The sequence below is a fragment of the Hyla sarda genome, chromosome 1 (genome assembly GCF_029499605.1).
Source record: "Hyla sarda isolate aHylSar1 chromosome 1, aHylSar1.hap1, whole genome shotgun sequence".
Classification (NCBI taxonomy): domain Eukaryota; kingdom Metazoa; phylum Chordata; class Amphibia; order Anura; family Hylidae; genus Hyla; species Hyla sarda.
Window position 1 is genome coordinate 127136141 of NC_079189.1, and position 13253 is coordinate 127149393.

The 13253-nt window shown below is 40.6% G+C and overlaps 1 protein-coding gene across 1 annotated transcript in view; it reads right to left on the bottom strand.

The window, feature by feature from the left end:
* Positions 1-13253, bottom strand: part of ANXA10 (annexin A10) — an 88044-nt gene that overhangs the window by 46158 nt on the left and 28633 nt on the right. Inside the window, exons 3-5 of the mRNA XM_056551716.1 lie at positions 10041-10154; positions 8669-8759; positions 2924-3003 (exon numbers count right to left, since the gene is read on the bottom strand). Coding sequence (XP_056407691.1) covers positions 2924-3003; positions 8669-8759; positions 10041-10154 — 285 coding nt within the window. The remainder of the gene's footprint in view (positions 1-2923; positions 3004-8668; positions 8760-10040; positions 10155-13253) is intronic.

Below are 13253 nucleotides of genomic sequence, written 5' to 3' on the forward strand. Positions count from 1 at the left end.
ATAAACAAAATAAACTTTAACTCACCTTTCTACATTCCCCTGTTGCTCTGGTACCGGCCTCATGGTCCTCCGCTGCGGTCCTCTTGCTGCTTCCTGGGGACGGTAACATTACAAAGCCATCAACATATCACCGGCCGCAGCGATGTCCTGCCTTGGACGGTGATAGGCTGAGCGCACTGTCATGTAAGGAGCCGGCCAGAGCTCCCTACATGACAGTGCGCTTAGCCTATCACCGGCTGAGGCGGGACATCGCTGCGGCCGGTGATACACTGACGGCTCTGTAACGTTACAGTCCCCAGGAAGCAGCAAGAGGACCGCAGTGGAGGACCGTGAGGCCGGTACCGGAGCAATGGGGGGACGTAGGAAGGTGAGTTAAAGTTTATTTTGTTTATTTTTGCAGCCCGGGCACAGGGATATGTAAAATTCATGCAGTACAGATGTCCTTTAACACCTACAGAATATATTAAAAGCTTAGTGTGAGGTTTTTTATATATATATATATATATATATATATATATATATATATACTGATAGATAGATAGATAGATAGATTGGTAGATAGATATAGAGATAAAATAGATATAGATACATCTTGGCAAAACATTACCCTTTCTAATATACTTCATAAGAAAATTCAATTTCCTTTTTTATAGAAATCATGTCTTATAAACTCACGGCTTTATCCAAGCTGAAGCACAGGTACGGACAAAGTCCAGTAAGTGAGGACAGGCTAGCACTACTCTGTATTCTCTCCTGTCTCATAGTACTCCTCTGCACTCTCTCCTGTCTGATAGGACTCCTTTGTGCTCTCTCCTGTCTGATAGTACTCCTCTGTGCTCTCCCCTGTCTGATAGTACTCTTCTATGCTCTATCCTGTCTGATAGCACTCCTCTGTACTCTCTCCTGTCTTATAGTACTCCTCTGTGCTCTCTATTGTCTGATAGCACTCCTCTGTGCTCTCTCCTGTCTTAAAGTACTCCTCTGTGCTCTCTCCTGTCTGATAGCACTCCTCTGTACTCTCTCCTGTCTGATAGCACTCCTCTGTACTCTCTCCTGTTTGATAGCACTCCTCTGTGCTCTCTCCTGTCTGATAGCACTCCTCTGTGCTCTCTCCTGTCTGATAGCACGCTTCTGTACTCTCTCCTGTCTGATAGGACTCCTCTGTGCTCTCTCCTGTCTGATATCACTCCTCTGTGCTCTCTCCTGTCTGATAGCACTCCTCTGTGCTCTGTCCTGTCTGATAGTACTCCTCTGTGCTCTCCCCTGTCTGATAGCACTGCTCTGTGCTCTCTCCTGTCTGATAGCAATCCTCTGTGCTCTCTCCTGTCTGATAGCACTCCTCTGTGCTCTCTCCTGTCTGATAGTACTCCTCTAGGCTCTCTCCTGTCTGAAAGTACTCCTCTGGGCTTTCTCCTGTCTGATAGTACTCCTCTGTGCTATCTCCTGTCCTATCAGACACAGAGGAGTGCTAGCCCACCCTCACTTTCTGGACTTTGTCCATGCCTGTGCTTCAGCTTGGACAAAGCCATGTTTATATAAGCCACTAGCTGAGTACACGGCGTTGCCTGTTTTTTTCCTTCCTAATCCTTGTTGGGGAGGAAAATCAACAAAGGAGGAAGCTTTTGACTTCATATCCCGTCGTCATATATTGTTGTCATATCCCAACCCCATATCCTGACCTCCTATCCCGACCTCCTATCCCGACCTCCTATCCCGACCTCCTATCCTGTCCTCCTATCCCATTCTCCTATCCCGTCCTCATATCACGTCCTCATATCACGTCCTCATATCCCGTCCTCCTATCCCGCCCTCCTATCCCGACCTCCTATCCCGACCTCCTATCCCAACCTCCTATCTCGACCTCCTATCCCGACCTCCTATCTCGACCTCCTATGTCGACCTCCTATCCCGGCCTCCTATCGTGACCTCCTATTCCGTCCTCATATCTCGACCTCCTATCTCGACCTCCTATGCTGACCTCTTATCCCGACCACCTATCCCAACCTCCTATCATGGCCTCCTATCCCGTCCTCCTATCTCGACCTCCTATCCTGACATCCTATCCCGACCTCCTATCCCGACCTACTATCTCGACCTCCTACCCTGACCTCCTATCCTGACCTCCTATCTCAACCTCCTATCTCGACCTCCTATCCCGACCAGTATCAGAGAGCACTTATACAGAAAAGAACAACTCAAATTCATCAGCTCATAAGTACTGAAAGGATTAAGATTTGTTAATAGAAGTAATTTACAAATCTTTTTAACTTTCTGGAGCCAGTTGATCTATAAAAAAAAGTTTTTTCCTGGATAACCCCTTTAAATTACCTATCCTATGTTTGGTGTTGACATATAAGTAACATGTGTGCCAAGATTCATGTTAATATCTTTAGCCGTTTGAACGTGATGCTGGAACATACACACATACAGCTTCTAGCTTCAAAAATGATGGACTTCCATACAAACTTTCAATCCCTTTTTCACCCCCTTAAGGGTTGAATTTCGAAAAATACTTTCTTATTCCTCGTCTATGTCTTAAAAACAACACCTGTGAAAAAATTCAGCTTTCTAGGTCCAAGGGTTTAGGCTGGGCTCTGATGAGGCAGTGAGTCAGGCCTTCTCTTTTTATATACATAAGATGATTTCTATAAGGAAATAACATTTTCTTATGAAGTATATTAGAAAGGTTAATGTTTTGCCAAGTTGAACAACATATAAAAAGATTTTGTATCTGACAGTGCCCATTTAACTAAGAAAACATGTAGGAAGATATTTTCATGTGGAAACACTTTTATGTATTTTGAAAATATCTTGGTGGTTCTTATGAATTATGTTTAAATGATGATTTTTTTTTTTACTTTCTTGTATTGCCTATGTCCTGGTTCTACTTTATCCATCTACAATAGAACATAGCATACTGTACCTGGGCTAGGTTTATTAAAGCATCTCTAAAATGCCCTGAGGTTTCAGAATAAATGTCTTGATCCAGATTGCAGCCATATTCTACAAAGGAAACAAATGTTTGCATATTATTCTAAATGTCAGGCATGTGTTCTATGAAAACATCCATTTAATGTAATCAAACTTCTGAAGTGCTGACTACGTCACCAGAACTGTTTCTATGAAGAACAGCGACAGGCAGACATTGAAGAAATATGGAAGACTCATCAGGTTGTGCTGAATGCAACACAAACCAGACACCCACAGTAGAATTCACTTGTTTCTATAGTGTCCAAGCATATACAAAGGCAAATAAATGTGGTTTGGGGGCTTTAATCTTTAGGTTATGTCTTTGATGAGCACAGATAAAACATTTGCACTTCATATATACATTTGTTTGGCTGCATGAAGGCTTCTTAGACATTCAAAGTAAAAAGAAGCATCAAAGTAGCAGATATGTGAAAATAGCATATGACTAATTGACTATGTTCACATGTGCATGGAGGTTCTGTTTGCTTTTTCATTTATTTGTCCATTTATAAGTCTGAGAGCAGAAAAAAAAACAGATGTGCACAATGGACACATTGGGCCTCATTTACTAAGAGTGTCGGGTTTTTACTAGTGGGAAATCTTGTTTCAGAATTCCTCTGTATTTACTATGGGGAAAAGTCAGGAACATTTTCTGACCAGTTTTTGGATTTTCTGTGAATGCCATAGTAAATAGGTTGGGTTGTGAAGCCACACCCTTTTTAGGCTTTTCACAGTGCAATATCGGGTTTGTCGGATTTTCCTGGCGCATACTGTCACACACTGGCGCAGACATGTCCGAGACACTCTACACCAAAATAACCAGACAAAAACAGGTCGGTTTTAGCTTAGTAAATGAGGGCCAATGTAGCCTGTTTGACTGTCGGATTTCTGGCTAGTATCTGTTTTTTACTAGGTTTTTCACTGGACACTACAGGGGAGATTTATCAAAATCTGTCCAAAGGAAAAGTGGCTAAGTTGCCCATAGCAACCAATCAGATTATTTCTTTCATTTTACAGAGGCTTTTCTCAAAAATGAAACAAGCGATATGATCAGTTGCTATGGAGAACTCAGCTACTTTTTCTCTGGACAGGTTGGAAAGGACCAAAAATGGTTGGAGGTGACCAAAAATGTGCTACTTTGGACTTTGTTTTTTTTTATACGTGTACGTCAGTGACCGTGCGGTTTAACTAACCTTATATTTTAATAGTTCGACATTTACACCCACGGCGGTACCACATATGATTATGTTTATTTTTTATTACATAAATTTATGTAAAAAATGGAAGGAGGGTGATTCAAATTTTTATTAGGGGGTTGGTCCACTTTTATTAACTTTTTTTTTCCCTATAGAGGGCAATACCATGCAATCTTATGATTCCTTACACTGTTCAATGCTGAGCATCAACTAAGCATTGATCAGTGTTATCGGTGCGCTGCTGCTCTAGCCTGCCATGGCTAGAGCAGCATCAGAGCATCGACCGGACAGCAAAGAGGCAGGTAAGGGCCCTCCAGATTTCCATTCAGCTGATCTGGACACGCGATTTCGCCGCAGATGTCCCAATAAGCTCCGCTGAGCTAACCAGCAATGTTAAAGGGGTACTCCGGTGCTTACACATCTTATCCCCTATACAAAGGATAGGGGATAAGATGCATGATCGCGGGAGGCCCGCAGCTGGGGACGCCCGGGATCATGCACGCGGCACCCCGTTTGTAATCAGTGCCCGGAGCGTGTTCGCTCCGGGTCTGATTACGGTCGACCGCAGGGCCGGCGGCGTGTTATGTCACACCTCCGCCCCTCAATGCAAGCCTACAGGAGGGGGCATGATAGCTGTGACGTCACACGGGGCGGAGGCGTGACGTCACACGCCGCCAGCCCTGCGGTCGACTGTTATCAGACCCGGAGCGAACACGCTCCGGGCACTGATTACAAACGTGGTGCCGCATGCAGGATCCCGGGTGTCCCCAGCTGCGGGACTCCCGCGATCAGGCATCTTATCCCCTATCCTTTGGATAGGGGATAAGATGTGTAAGCACCGGAGTACCCCTTTAACTCCCGCATTTAGACTCTGCGATCAACTTTGATCACGGTGTCTAAAGGGTTAATGCCGGGCAAGGTTCTACAAGCTATTGAATCAATGGGCAAACTTTGTTTTTTACACGTGGGCTTTCCATTTTGGCCCAGTGTTTGGTAACTAATTGTATACATGGTGAAATATGGTGTTTTGTTGTTCATCTGAGGTTGTATTTACCTAATTGTAAAACTCTCAAAGGACCAGGTGTTTTTTGTATTATACCCTAATAAGTTAAACCATAGGAATTGTGTGTATATATAAGCTTTAGCTGATTAAATGTAACAAAACAAAAAATGTTAGTTGTTGTTTAAGGTCTTTTTTTTTTTAGGCCTGGTCATTAAGTAGTTAATATATTTGTTGCACACATGTGCATGAAAATCTCACAATGCACTTTTATGGATTGCCAGAGTTTAAATTGTTACTACAAAATTCCTGTCTATAATTCTAGCATATTGAAGAATAAGGCAAAATCTTCAGTAAATCATATACAGTGGGGCAAAAAAAGTATTTAGTCAGCCACCAATTGTGCAAGTTCTCCCACTTAAAAAGATGAGAGGCCTGTAATTTTCATCATAGGTATACCTCAACTATGAGAGATATAATGAGAAAAAGAAATCCATAAAATCACATTGACTGATTTTATTTGCAAATTATAGTGTGGTGTCAAAATGATCACTAGAACGGTGATCGACAATCCCAGAACCACACGGGGGGGGTAACCTAGTGAATGACCTGCAGAGAGCTGGGGCCAAAGTAACAAAGCCTACCATCAGTAACACACTACGCCGCCAGGGACTCAACTGGTAAAAACTCTGGTAAAAACTCAACTCGTTGTGTTTGGAGGAGAAAGAATGCCGAGTTGCATCCAAAGAACACCATATCTACTGTGAAGCATGGGGGTGGAAACATCATGCTTTGGGGCTGTTTTTCTGCTACGGGACCAGGACGACTGATCCATGTAAAGTAAAGAATGAATGGAGCCATGTTTCATGAGATTTTGAGTGAAAACCTCCTTCCATCAGAAAGGGCATTGAAGATGAAATGTGGCTGGGTCTTTCAGCATGACAATGATCCCAAACACACTGCCCGGGCAATGAAAGAGTGGCTTGGTAAGAAGCATTTCAAGGTCCTGGAGTGGCCTAGCCAGTCTCCAGATTTCAACCACATAGAAAACCTTTGGAGACTTACAGAAAATATTTGACCTCTGTCATTGCCAACAAAAGGTGTATAACAAAGTATTGGGATGAACTTTTGTTATTGACCAAATACTCATTTTCCACCATCATTTGCAAAAAAATTCTTTAAAAATTAGACAATGTGATTTTATGGATTTTTTTTCTCATTATGTCTCTCATAGTTGAGGTATACCTATGATGAAAATTACAGTCCTCTCTCATCTTTTTAACCCCTTAAGGACTCAGGGTTTTTCCATTTTTGCACTTTCGTTTTTTCCTCCTTACCTTTAAAAAATCATAACCCTTTCAATTTTCCACCTAAAAATCCATATTATGGCTTAATTTTTGCGTCGCCAATTCTACTTTGCAGTGACATTAGTCATTTTACCCAAAAATGCACGGCGAAGCGGAAAAAAAAATCATTGTGCGACAAAATCAAAAAAAAACCGCCATTTTGTAACTTTTGGGGGCTTCCGTTTCTACGCAGTGCATATTTCGGTAAAAATTACACCTTATCATTATTCTGTAGGTCCATAGGGTTAAAATGATACCCTACTTATATAGGTTTGATTTTGTCGCACTTCTGGAAAAAATCTACATGCTACATGCAGGAAAATTTATACGTTTAAAAATGTCATCTTCTGACCCCTATAACTTTTTATTTTTCCACGTACGGGGCGGTATGAGGACTAATTTTTTGCGCCGTGATCTGAAGTTTTTATTGGTATGATCTTTGTTTTGATCTGACTTTTTGATCACTTTTTATTCATTTTTTAATGTTATAAAAAGTTACCAAAATACGCTTTTTTGGACTTTGGAATTTTTTTGCGCGTACGCCATTGACCGTACGGCTTAATTAATGATATATTTTTATAGTTCGGACATTTACGCACGCGGCGATACCACATATGTTTATTTTTATTTTTTTTACACTGTTTTTTATTTTTTTTACACTACATTTTTCTTATGGGAAAAGGGGGGTGATTCAAACTTTTATTAGGGAAGGAGTTAAATGACCTTTATTAACACTTTTTTTAAACTTTTTTTTGCAGTGTTATAGGTCCCATAGGGACCTATAACACTGCACACACTGATCTCTCATCCTGATCACAGGCGTGTATTAACACGCCTGTGATCAGCATTATCGACGCTTGACTGCTCCTGCCTGGATCTCAGGCACGGAGCAGTCATTCGTCAATCGGACACCGAGGAGGCAGGTAAGAGCCCTCCCGGTGTCCGATCAGCTGTTCGGGACGCCGCGATTTCACCACGGCGGTCCCGAACAGCCCGACTGAGCAGCCGGGATACTTTCAGTTTCACTTTAGAAGCGGCGGTCAGCTTTGACCGCCGCTTCTAAAGGGTTAATACCGCACATCGCCGCGATCGGCGATGTGTGGTATTAGCCGCGGGTCCCGGCCGTTGATTAGCGCCGGGAGCCACGCGATATGATGCGGGATCGCGGCGCGATCCCGCTTCATATCGCGGGAGACGGCGCAGGACGTAAATATACGTCCTGCGTCGTTAAGGGGTTAACTGGGAGAACTTGCACAATTGGTGGCTGACTAAATACTTTTTTGCCCCACTGTAGGTGCCCAAACACCTTAGACTAAAGGTGACTAAAGTGAATAAAGTGTGTGTGGTGGAGAGGCGACAGATGATGTTGTGGAGAGACTGGTTGGGTGTCTTAAATTTTCACTATATGACTCTATTGGTCTTAGAGAGATAAGCCAGTGCCAGAGTTGTTTGACTGCGGCATACCCATCCAATCTCAATGCTGAATGTTTACGCTGCGAGGTTAAGAGAGATACCTATCGGCTAAAAAATGCATGGCCAACAGTTATTGAAAATATATGATCACCTTTCAGCTAGGTAGCATCTGTCTTACTAGAATAGGGCTAAAGATGTAAAAAGGCAAAAAGACATTAGACACAATGGAATACTAGTGTATTGATCAATTTTATGTCCGCTCACATCTATGACTTTTCTTTTTTGTTTCTGTTGTATCTATTAAGCAGAAAACATTAGAAAATTTAATTTACCTACTGTATATATACATTTAAGGCTTCTTTTTCACTGCTGTTGGGACACGGCAGTGTGAAGCCCGTCGGGGAAACTGGGGAGAATAGTGGGAGGAAAAATACATCATGCAACGTTTTTTCCTCCTGCTACTCCCGTCAGAAAACAACGGCGCTTGACAAACCCCATAACAGTAAATGTTTTTTTCTTTGGTTCCCCATCAAAAAAAGTCTGTAAAGGCACAAAAAAAAGTGCCTTACAGACGTTTGCCGACGGGGAACAACGGCAGTGTGAAAGAAGCCTAACAATCCCAAGCACAGCTGCAGCTCAATCTTTGATTCATTGTGGACAAATAATTAGTCTGAACACTACAATGTAGACAATTCTATCATTAATTAATTTGTTTAGAATATTGTGACCAAAAAAATACTCACGCATTAAATAGGCTTCCTTCAGCTGAAATATATCAGAAGTTGTTCTTGAAGCTAAGATATCAATAAGACAATTTTCATCTGTGCCGGCTCCCTGTTAACAAGTATGTGTGTGTGAGAAAGATGTGGCATGCGTAAACAAATTAAATGTTTTTAATAAAAGTGTATAGTACCATGATGCACGGTGTACACATAAACAACTTCCACCAATTCAGATGACTAATAAAGGACATTTTATTTGCAGATGAGCACATTTTAATGAGATAGTTTTCTGAGAAAAAGAAGGCATATCATTCCATCTGACACAATAAATGACCCAATGATTGCTCATAGAAATTGATATGGCATTCTTGTGCCCTGGGAATACTAAGATTCATGTAAATTGAAGAAACACTCCAGATTTGATCTTTATATGTCTATATAGTGCAGTTTAGTCTATTTTACAGAGATAATGTAGTTGTATATTGTGGGAGACAAGCTCCTTAGATCCAGGCAAATAATGGCAAACAGCAGTTAGAGACATTGACACAAAAGAAATGTTCAAACAGGGCTTCTCCAGTTTTTATATTCCAGCATAATAAAAATAAAGCCTTTACATTTAGAAACAAGATACATATTATATTCTGCTCATCTAATTACTAACACAATCTCCCCTATCTATACAGGTGGCTTACTACCAGTTACCCAAAAAAATAGGGGGGCATTTGTCAAGATATTTTTTGTGCAAAAGTGGCACACAAGAACTTTTTGTGTGACTTTTGTGAGTAAGCAAAATGTTACAAACAGCCTTACCTAAGCAAATTTCAGTTTTCAGTTGCAGTGGTCAGGTATTTATGATGTGCGAAAGTCGCATGTAGGCAAGAAAAAGTTGCAAACCCCTTACAAAAAGTTGCAAGTCTACTCCAGGTCTGACCTGGAGTACAAAACTCCCGTACGTGAGCAAATTTTAAAAGTTGCAAAAAAGTCTCACAAAAGTCTCAGCTGCGACTATATTTGTTTTGCTAAAACAAACCAAAAAATTACTTCAGAACTTGCTTACCAAAGCAAACAATGATAAATGTCCTGCATAGTCATCACATGTTGGTGTTACTTACACAGGTCAAAATGTCCACTCTAAGGCTGCAGAGCTAAGAATTCTAAATCTCATTAGAGCAATTTAGGCCACAATGAAAACCTAGACTGGCCTTGAAAGGAATGACAGTCCCTACTAAAAAACCTAACTGTAATTTCATAAAAATAAAGGCCCAAAAATAGACTTAAAGGAGTACTCCGCCCCTAGACACCACTATTCCTGCCAGTGACTTACAGTGTGCATTTGGTATATCTCTTCTAGTTGATGTGCCATTTATGGTATAAATATTTTTTAGTGACTTACCTTCATGGCATGCCAGAGTTCATGGGCATCATAAGCTGGTGGAGAGTACATCAAGCCAACCATAACTTCCTTAAAATGATCATCAAGATTTTCTTTCAAGTCTTCAATCAAATTCTATGAAAAAAAGAACGAAAAACTAAGTTGTAATCTATATTTGACAGCAGTTTTTGTTTAAAAAATATTGCTCATACAAGACCTGCCGAAAAAGTGTGTCCGATCTACAACTTTTTTTGTTGTAATCTGTACATTTGTTGGGAAAAAAAACAACCAAAACCTACATTGAGTGATATTTACCATGATATAAATACTTTTCCCAAAAAACTACCACATATTTATTTCGCTGCCTGCATTTTTCACTGTTTATCATGTCTCAAATATTTTGAAAAGAAAAAAAATTGGTACCATTTCAGCCAGTTAGAAACATTTTATTGCTCTTAATAAATGAAAGAAAAAAATATTCAAGACGTTTTTAATACATCATGGCATTTAGTGCCAAGACTATGGTGTGCAACATTGGAGGTAGAACATGCGAATGTTGGGGATCTATCATTATACGAGAACAGGTATTACTGTGCCTCACATCACAGGGATAGGTTCCATTTTAAGTGCCAGAAGGAAATTAACTCCTGATCATAATGTTTCTAAAATGTAGTAGTTGTTCAGTAGGTCGGTGGTGTCATGTAGATAGCTGGTTGTATTTCTTACTAAGGATTCCCTTTACCTGTCCTGAGACTGTATACAGTAGGACGTCACACAGATAAAATATTCCAGTTCAGAGATTCTTAGTTATCAAGTCAAAATCTTTTTTCAGTTTTTTTTCTCCAGTATTAAGATGTCTCATTCACTTCAATGAGCCGACCGGAGTCATATAGTGACTCCGGTCGGCTCATTTTTGCCCCGTATCCGGTTTTTGACTGTACCTAAAACCGCTACATACCACGGTTTTAGGTACGGTCAGAAAACCGGATAAGGGGCAAAAATGAGCCGACCGGAGTCATATAGTGACTCCGGTCGGCTCATTGAAATGAATGGGACACGGGCCGGGTCCGGCTGGGATACAGGAGTGCCCGGTTTTCACTGCCCCCATCCGATCAGGTTGCCATAGTCTCAAAACGTAGTGTGAACCCAGCCTTAGATAACATCATTTTCCCAAATGGTATTCACTGGCCTCACTATATATTTGACTATTTGAAAGTTCTGTCTCCCTTTTTTTATGTAAAAACTCTTGTAGCCGAATTTCTGTTTCATCTAGAAGTTTAGCAGGATCGAATTGTGAGTACTCTAAAGAGAACACTGAGAAATATTTTTAACCAAGTGATGGAGGCTGCACAGCAACATGCAGAGTCTCATGTGGCCTTATACTACAGAGCAAGAATGGTTTTATACTTGTATGATGTGCCGCTGAAATTTTTCTCCCCTGAAAGCAATGAATAGAACATAAAACAATATATTTGTCAGATTTGTTCAGAATTCAATAGAAAACATTGTATATTTGTCTTCATATGAAATCAGAAGCATATAAAGGTACAGTAAGGCGCCAAACACCTTTATGGTTGTCCTGTTAAGGAAGCATGCATGTAGTCTAACTATACTAAACTAGTGTTGAGCGGCATAGGCCATATTCGAATTCACGATATTTCGCGAATATATGGACGAATATTCGTCATATATTCACTAAATTCGCATATTCGTAATATTCGTGTTTTATTTTCGCATATGCGAAAATTAGCATATGCGAAAATTAGCATATGCTAATTTTTGCATATGCGAAAATTCACACGCCAGTCTCACACAGTGGTATTAGAGCCTTCTTTACACCACACAAGCTGGAAGCAGAGAGGGGTGATCACTGTGATGTGTACTGTGAAAAAAAAAAATAATATTTGTAATTACGAATATATAGTGCTATATTCGCGAATTCGCGAATATGCAATATTTGCGAATAAAATTCGTATTGCGAATATTCGCGAGCAACACTATACTAAACATAGGCTATCTAACAATGTGCTGAACCCCCTTATTGGAGCTTGCATGACATGTGGGTATGACTGTGGTAACCAATACAGAACCACCTGATCTCTCTGTAATGAATAAAGTCCCAAATTTAGATCTCACTAATAACTTCCCAATTCATGGACTGGTGCTCTCTTACAGGAAGCCCCAACTGGTCTCATATTGATGACCTGTACTGAGAATAGGCTATCAACTTTTACCCAACTTTCTTAAATCCTAAATGTTGTTAGAATCTACCTAAAAAATGTATTTTTCTCTACAGTGTGACTCTCAGCCGTCTAGTAGCCAGTTTATAAAATTTCAAAATAATTTCTATGGAAGTAATACATTTACCAGGTTTTCTATAGTAAGGCCTATATCACACATAGAAGAGATGACTGTGCTCCAATGTGCCCATTTATAGTTTTTATGCTGCCTGCAATGTGTATGTAATTGGCAGTATGTGCATAGCTACAGTTACATTGTGTAAAACTCCAGCTAGAAGGAATTATATCATTAACGCTGTCAGTCATATAGTAAGGCAATCTATTGACCGCTTACTTAATACAATGCTATTATCATAAACACTCCCTTTGGGAGTGATCCAAAATTATCCCTGCATATGAAATTTCATACTATAGATATTTTCACATTGAACTTCTAGCATAGGTTTCGTGAAATTGCTTATGTTCAGATGCACACAAGCTTATTTGACATCCATGTCATAGGAATCCTAAATAGGGGGTTGATGCCTTCCAATGCCACCATGCATGCCACTTTTTAAGACAAAGTGGCAGAAATTTGTTTATGCAGAGTCCACATAAAACTAAAATTCTCAGCACAATACATAGGTTTCTGCATGTCAGACAGTTCTCTTCATTAAAAGATTTGATCCTTAAAATGGATACTTACATGGATACATGCGATGATCACCCAGGTGCACAGTTCATCACAGTAAGGTTGGGCTCACAAATACAGGGTAGCAGGCATGGGAGGCATGTCCAAGAACAATGCCCATTGCTGTGGTTTTAGGGCAAGTATAGGTGAAACACTTGGCTTTCATAGGCTTTACCTGGTCTTGGTACAAAATTGTTGGCCGCGCTACAGCCAGGATACCACCCCCAAAAGAAAACAACCTTACTGACATCTAGGAGAGGCTTTTCGGGGGTACCTGACCAATGGCCTTATTGGACGGCATTTGAGTTAAACCTCTACATCGAG